Source organism: Ciona robusta, chromosome 7 (assembly GCF_009617815.1).
Source record: "Ciona robusta chromosome 7, ASM961781v2".
Classification (NCBI taxonomy): domain Eukaryota; kingdom Metazoa; phylum Chordata; class Ascidiacea; order Phlebobranchia; family Cionidae; genus Ciona; species Ciona robusta.
The window spans coordinates 6,134,282-6,142,369 of NC_143241.1; the positions used below are offsets into that span (position 1 = coordinate 6,134,282).

At 34.5% G+C, this 8,088-nt stretch overlaps 1 protein-coding gene across 1 annotated transcript; it reads left to right on the forward strand.

Moving 5' to 3' along the window:
• Positions 1–378: 378 nt before the first annotated feature.
• LOC149734183 (uncharacterized) lies at positions 379–7,878 on the forward strand. The gene is made up of 12 exons (XM_089881444.1): positions 379–672; positions 1,020–1,121; positions 1,874–2,011; positions 2,463–2,577; positions 2,957–3,127; positions 3,847–3,992; positions 4,295–4,462; positions 5,208–5,745; positions 6,188–6,269; positions 6,585–6,694; positions 7,007–7,150; positions 7,583–7,878. The coding sequence occupies exons 2-12, from the start codon at positions 1,055–1,057 to the stop codon at positions 7,647–7,649; spliced, it is 1,746 nt and encodes a 581-aa protein (XP_089737570.1). The 5' UTR covers positions 379–672; positions 1,020–1,054; the 3' UTR covers positions 7,650–7,878.
• Positions 7,879–8,088: the final 210 nt, after the last annotated feature.

Below are 8,088 nucleotides of genomic sequence, written 5' to 3' on the forward strand. Positions count from 1 at the left end.
ACAGGTAAGAAAATTATTATGTTCATGCAAAAAAAGACATAGCATAGTTTGTATTTATCTCTTCGCAGACGGTAGAAAAGATCTAGTTCAACGAAGAGAAGAGAATCAACAACAAAACAACAGTTTTAAAAACAGTATAATGGGGTGGGGAAGATGGACACCTTTTCATTCCACTTTTTCGTCGCATTTTATAGTAAACAAAGACCATTTAATAAATTATAAAACCGTATCCTCACGACTCTTATAGAATGTTTAAAATCCGGTATTTCCTTGATTCGTGTTGACCTGGCGTTTACTGCAGCGTCGTTCATGAAACAAGCTTTAAATTAAAAGGTAAACCGGGGACATAGATTGTCTTATCATTTGTAACAAACTTATTCATGCATGTAAAAACTATAATCGGTATGACTCAAACATAAATATAATAAAAGTACGTTTACCCTCTGCTGGAGTCTGTTTGGTCAGAACATGTCAGCCTATACGAGTCATAGTTTCTCCGCGTCATATTACATGTGGGCGTAAATTGGTAAGAGCGCTGCTGGTTTGGTCTGGTCAGTATATATGCTTATTATAAGTCATAAAGAACTGGGTGTATAGTTTAAAATTTTAAATAATATGTACATTAATCTGATGTATGCAGCAAAAGTGAGATTTGATGATATTGTTTTTAAGGTATGCAGTATTTTATGAATGTGCTACTATTTGGTTAAGTGTTACGTTAAAAAGTTAATATTTAGTGTAAAGTATTCGTTTTTTTAATTTTAATTACCTATTTGTAAAATTTATAGCTTTTGTTAAAGTATCACTTATTCTTAAGTTTGTAAAATGATAACTTTATAATGAAGTTTACAAAACGCAGTGACCAGAAAAAGTCACTGTTAAACAAAAATAATTAGTACCGCTACAACAAAATGCGCTTTAAAAATGCAATTGTCATAATTTAATTTATTCTAGGTTTAAAACATGCTTGTAACGCATGCATAAATGTATATATATAAATAAACACTTTGTTTTCACAGCACGTTTGAATCATACTTGTTTTTGCTCGGCCGATATGACGTCACAAACAAGCGATTTCCGTTTGTTGGGAATCGTTCTTGGAAGTGTTGTATGTTTTGTTGGTAAGTTGACATTTCCTTGATTCAAATTCAGGAAAATGACATCTGTAATAAATTAGGCATAACCTAATACTTATCATACGACGAAATACCGAAGTGTTAATTCTTAAATGTTAAATACCCAGTGAAGTCGTAACATTTTGTCTATAAATAAAACTACTCTGTAGGCGTTATAATTTGTACATTGCATACCATATAGGTTAGTAAACTTAATTATCCGTTCGAGAAAGCTAAATATTTTTAATAACTGCGTTTTAAAGTCACGTTAGGTCGACATTAGTTTCAACGAACGCAGTTTTAATAAATAAGTGTCACGATTTTTGTCTGGTTGTAATTTTTCGGAGAAATTCAATGTAAAACATTTTAACATGTAATTGCTGAATACACATTTCGCTCAACGAGTCCTTACTTTTCATTTCATTATAAACATGAATTTTCTTTATTCTATAGTACTGTCGGTACTGTGGGATAAAATGGGATACCGTTAGCACATAAACCCAATATTTTCTGATCATGTTTTGAACAATTAACAGCGCCTTTTGAGTCGGGCTTGGTTATATATTTCTGTAAATATACTTCGCTTACCACCGGGGGCATGAAAAAAGAATGAAATCATGTCCCATCTTACCCTATCTAAACTATGAGAAAAAAATGTTTGAATTTTTATAAAACGGTCTTTTACACAGATAACAAAACCAATATTTAACTGTAGCCCTTAATCATTTAACAAAACAGTATAATGTATTTGATCCCAGGAACCATTGGCAATCTAATGGCGATTGTGGTGTATATCAGTAATAAGAAAATGCAGACTGCATTTAATTTACTGATCGTTAATCTGGCCATGATTGACCTCATTACCTCCAGTACCATCATGCCGATAATTTTATACGGTGAGTGAAAGAATGAATGAATAAATGATCGAATTCCAGAATAAATAAATAAGTTGTTTTATCCTCGCGTTGCGGAAAAACGAAAGTATAGTTCTTATAACACGGGTTTTTGTTTCATACACCTCGTATACCACTACCTTACGAGTTACCACGTTTGTAAATTTGTTGATAACTATTTTTTTGGATGGCCTGCAATTTCATAGTCAACCCATAAGGAACCACTACGTTGCAGCTTCTTTTAAATCTAACAAGCCAATTTTTAGGCAGGCGTAAATTGGGGTAAATATAGAACGCTTCACGATTTTGCGTGGCAATTGTGGTTAAGTGTCTTGCCCAAGGACACATTATAAACACATACCCACACAATGGTGGCAGCGACGAGCCTTGAATTCATATTTGTATTACACTGTTAAAAACATATAAGCAAATAAAACTACGATTTATTATTCAGGTTATATAACCCAGTCATGGCCGCTTAGTTTAACAGCTTGTGAGGTTTTTGCATTCTTCTACTACAGCGCACATTTTACTTCTACAATAAATCTCCTTATGATTACTCTCAACAGGTTGGTACCTTAATAATGTATAGTATAGGGAGGGGTAAGATGGGACATATTTCATTCTCTTCTGTCGTCCCATTTGGTAGTAAACAAACAGCATTTAAAGAATCATAAAACAGTATTATCACGACTTCCAAAGACAGTTGTTAATTGTTTAAAATACGATCAGGATATTTGGACATTATGAGCTAAAGATGTCCCGTCTTCCCCCACCCTACTTTCTAACCATTTTTTTACCACTCTAAAAGAGCGTTGTTTTAAAAAACATGGTTGGGAAATATGGGATAAATGTGACATTCCAACTTTCCCCATACAATATCCCGTCTTACCCCATAGACTACACTTTGCTATTTAAACCGACTCGTAACTGTTTGTGTGCTTTCAGGTACATGCATGTAACGAGGCCCCATGCGACTTACAAAATTATTTATTCTGTGAAACGAAGACGAATTTTGACACTTATAGTTTGGTCTATTAGTCCACTATGTTTGTTACCCTTGTTGTTTACGAATGGCTTTAGTTGGTGGGAGGCAGGATATATGTGTGCTTATTCAAGGTGAGTGTACTATTGTTGGGCGCCGTTAAACAGTAATTAGCGACTGTCTAACCCAGAAGTTCTTTTTTGCATATGTTATACGTCAATGCGACCTATTCATTGTTTATAGGTGTATGCGTGTTTGGACACTTAACAGTAATTGCTTCGATCCAGTAGTCTCTTATTGGTTGTCTAAATATTCACCTATATATTAAAAAATGCAAAAATTAAATTACCTACAAAATTACTTACGTGGTAACTCTTAAAGCGGGCACGAGGTGTATGAAACAGATTGCCCGTCCTATATATAACAACTTTCATTGCCCCCCACGCGGAATAAACAAATCCCATCATTATAATGTAGATTTGTCAACACTGTATATACCGCTCACTATATAAAGTGTTGTGGCCAGTTGCTAATTGCGCAATCTGAGTCATAATAACAAAACTGCCCACTCAGTATACCGCGGAAAGTTACGAAAGCTATAGTGGGCTGCAGACAGTTGCTACTGCGCCAGTGAAATAATTTCTAAATATAACTTTTCTAAAAATACAAAGGGTATTTTTTATTTTTGTTTCATCTTTTTATCATTTACATTTCATTATTTTCAAAGAGATAATTATCAAAATATTTTAAGTTTTTTATTGCCATTTTTATCTTTTTTATTTTTTTTCATCGTTTTAAAGTAGTAAACTTTAAAAATATTTTTAATTTTTATGTTAATTTTTTTTTATTTTAGATTGGAAGGATTTTCCAACGTTTACTCATTGTTTTTGGGAGTTTTATTCCAACTTCTCCCTTTTTTATTGATGGTGGTACTTTATATTTTTATTTTTCAAACCGTGAAGCGAAGTCATGCCAATATAGATAACCCCAAAATACAAGGTGAGTACTGGACATATGACACAGCTGATATAAGCCTGGAAACTAATATAGTATGGTAGGGAATGGGACACCTTTAGCACATAATATCTATAAATGTCTTGATCATCTTTTAAACAATTAACAACGTTCTATGGGAGTCGTGAGGATACGGTTTTATAATTCTTTATTTGTTTACTACGAAATGGAACGACGAAACAGAATGATAGAGTGTCCCATCTTTTCTCACCCTAAAAGTTTATCTCATTTTACCCCACGGCCGGTATCCCACTTTACCCCACAGTAACATATCGTTTCACTTGCAGTTGACGAATGCGAAAGTTATTACAGCACCGAGACGCGGACCCCGGGCGGGAATTCTGTAAGTCCGCCTTCCGCAACGTTTCGTTCAGAACCGTACAAGTTACGGTTGGGATTTGATGTTTCACCGTCTCGAAGCTCAAACGTTTTTCCGAGAAAATTTCCGATTAAAAGTAAGATTTTAAAGTTGTTGTGTTTAATAAAAAAGGAATTGGAATTTTATATCTACGAAAAAAGCCTTTGAATTTTAATTTGTTAAAAAAATAGAATTTTGTGTTTCTTGTAAAATACATAAAGTTTTGTGTTTAGTAAAAAAATAAAGTTTTGTGTTTAGTAAAAAAATAAAGTTTTGTCTTTCTTGTAAGAGAAATTGAATCTATATGCTTTTGTTAAAAAAGTCATTAAATTAACAAACTTTTAGGTATTGATAATAGCCCAACTTACCTGTATTTACATACAAGTATGCTTGTTGTGAGTCCCTTTTGTGGTCTATAATAATCAATTTATAACTACATCATGTTTTAAACATTAAAAATAGCTTCTCGCTTTGAATTGGTCACGATACGTTTGCAGAAAAGTTAAAAATAGGATCATTTACCACGCTTTGTACTCCTACGCCTCTTGTTGGTGAAATTGCAAATAAATTTTCTCTAATATTTCACTAGCGGTATATAGTACCGTGGGGTATAAGATAGGAATTCGATAGCATCTACATCCCATATTTCCTGATTCTGTTTTAACAATAAAAAACGCTCTTATGAACTCACGAAGTCACGTAATTCTGTAAATGTTCTGTGTTTAATAAGACGAAAAAGAGAAAGAAAACATGTCCCATGTTACCCTAGCCTACTATATGTCATTAACGTCAATATTCGCTATACACTTTTGTATAAATGACAACCTTTGTTTAATGTACAGCGTTAAGCACAGACACGCTATCCCCTCCAACTTGGCGAGACCGCTCTCGCGAAGACGAACTGCGTCGTTTTCATGAAGACTTCAATCTACCGAATACACCCCGAACAAATTCCAACAACCAAAACGATCCCAAAAACGACAGCAGTGGGACCGAGTTCGCAGTTCTTCGCTGTCAATCAGCAGTGGTCCGAAAAGCAAGACTTTGCCGATCCGTTACAACTGGGAGCATATATCCTACTATAGCATCAACGAATACCAACTCAAATGGGTCCGCTCTTGTTAAACAATATTCCTCGCTCGCGTCCAAGATACGTTCAGTAACTTTCTGCAGTATGGACTTAGTGAAACATAGTAAACCGCCTGAAGTAAATGATATCAATGAAGATTACTGTAGCAACAATAATCTAGCTTGCGTTACAAGAAGCGGGCGAGAAAACAGAGTAAGACCACTTCAACGTCCAACAACGTTAAACGTTCGAGCCTTAAGCAGACCCACACTTAACAAGGACAGTTCAAGTTTGTCGAAATCACCAAAATGGTAAAAATTCGTATTCAATGAGTGAATGTAACTTGCTTTATCCTCGCGAGCAAGGGAACGACAGTCGTTCCAACACGGATGTTTTGTTTCATACACCTCGTGTCCGCTTACGAGTTACCACGTATGTAACTTTGTGGATGGTTGATTTTTCTGTGTGGCTGACAATCTAGAAAACCCATCAGTGACCAATGGGTTAGATTACATCGTCCGGCGCCGTGGCAAGGTGGTTTGCATGCCCGCCTTTTTCAATAGCTGATAAACACCCACTAAGTCACATGCGGTAACTCATAAGCGGACATGAGGTGTATAAAACAGAACACTTTTGTGTTATGAAAACTATCCTTGCTTCGCCACGCGAGAAAAAATAAGTTGCATTCATTTATTCATTACTTTACAGTACCTAAATTATAGAACCTAAACGTTTAACTACTGTGTCCGACAGGTTCTCTACAGAAAACATACTAAGATCACCTCAAGCTTCGATCAGAAGATTCTCCATTTCTTTTGGAAGCAAACCATCACAGGTTTCCACTTATTGCTTTAGTACTGTGTGGTAAGATGGGACACCTTTTCGAACACATAATATCCAAATATCCTGATCAAACCATCACAGGTTTCCACTTATTGCTTTAGTACTGTGTGGTAAGATGGGACACCTTTTCGAACACATAATATCCAAATATCCTGATCATGTTTTGAACAATTAACTGTCTATGAGAGTCGTGAAGATACGATTTTGTAATTCTTTGAATGTTCTTTGTTTACTACCAAATGGTCAGGAAAATAGAATAAAAGGGCGTCCTATCGTTACTATCACTAATGATATCGATTTTTTTTAGACTTCTTCGTTGAAAAGAAGAAAGTCACTTCACCATGCTAAGACTCAGCGTCAACTTATATATATGAGCATTACCATTTGCGTGGCGTTCGCTGTGTGTGCTTTACCGAGGTAAGACACTCAATTATGGTTGGTGATATGATAAAATTTCATAAAAAAAGCTTGCATAGTAGGGTGGGCGAAGATGGGAGATTTTTCTTCTTTTTTTCTTCTCATTTGGTAAAAAACAAAAAACATTTAAAGAATCTAAAACCGTATCTTTACGACTCCCACAGACCGCTGTTAATTGTTTAAAATACGAACAGGATATTTGGGATATCATGTGTTAACAATATCCCAAATTAGATATATAATATATCATGTGTTAACAATATCCCAAATTACCCCACAGTACTATATTCTTAAATTCCATGATAAATTTAGTGTCATAATGAATTTGGCTGCGACGTACGAAGACATCCCGCCAGTTTTCCATATGCTTGGCTCCAACTTAGGCTGGTTAAACGCTATGATCAATCCAATAGTATACGCTGCAATGAACTCCCAGTTTCAGAAAGCTTATTCAAGGTAAAATCAAATAAATTGCTGTATTATCTATTATAGGTCAATCGGGGTATAGTTTTTTGTAAGTTTTCGGATGAATGAATTTAACTTGGTTTTCCTTAAATGGCCGGAAAATACACTTTGTGCCCGCTTACGAGTTACCACGTATGTAACTATATGGGTGGCTATTTTGAAGAGGATTTTCTTTGTTTTTAGACAACCCATAGGAAACCACTGGGTTGGAGCAATGAACATGTACACTAACAAAATTAAATAAACATTTTACAAAAAAACCTGATTGAATCTTAAAATGTAGTCCGAATCGTTTTAACTAAATGATGACATGTGATACAGTTACATTCTTCTATTTAAACTCTGATGATTTTTTAAACATTATAAATACAATAAGATAATTTTATATATTTAAAAAATACTGACTATAATTTTTTATCTTAGATTGTTTCGAAGGTTTCTAAGTATTTTCAATTGTCGTTCATCGTTCTTACCAAGCAGAAGATGTTAAAATGACGACTTATTTAATTTCATATTAATTGAAAGAATGAATGTAATTTATTTATCCTCGTGCGGCGAAAATATGACAGTTGTTGTAATACGAATGTTCTGTTTTATACACCTCGTGCCCGCTTACGAGTTACCACGTGTGTAACTCGTATATGTTTTGTTATAGCATGACCTTCAGGGCATAACTTTTTATACTTTATTTGCGATCACAAATAAATCAAACTTATTTGTTACAATCATGCATTTGGACATTGAACTATGGATTTAAGATCATAGAACTTTTTGAACTTTAAGTTAATTCAGATAATTATTTCTTGTAATCTTAGGCTAACGTGTCTGATTCCTACCGAAATACTGGTTTGATAAACTTATTAGAATTTTTGGCCGGAGTACTGCACCAAGTGTGCAACCGTTTGCCATATTTTTATTTGTATGTCAGC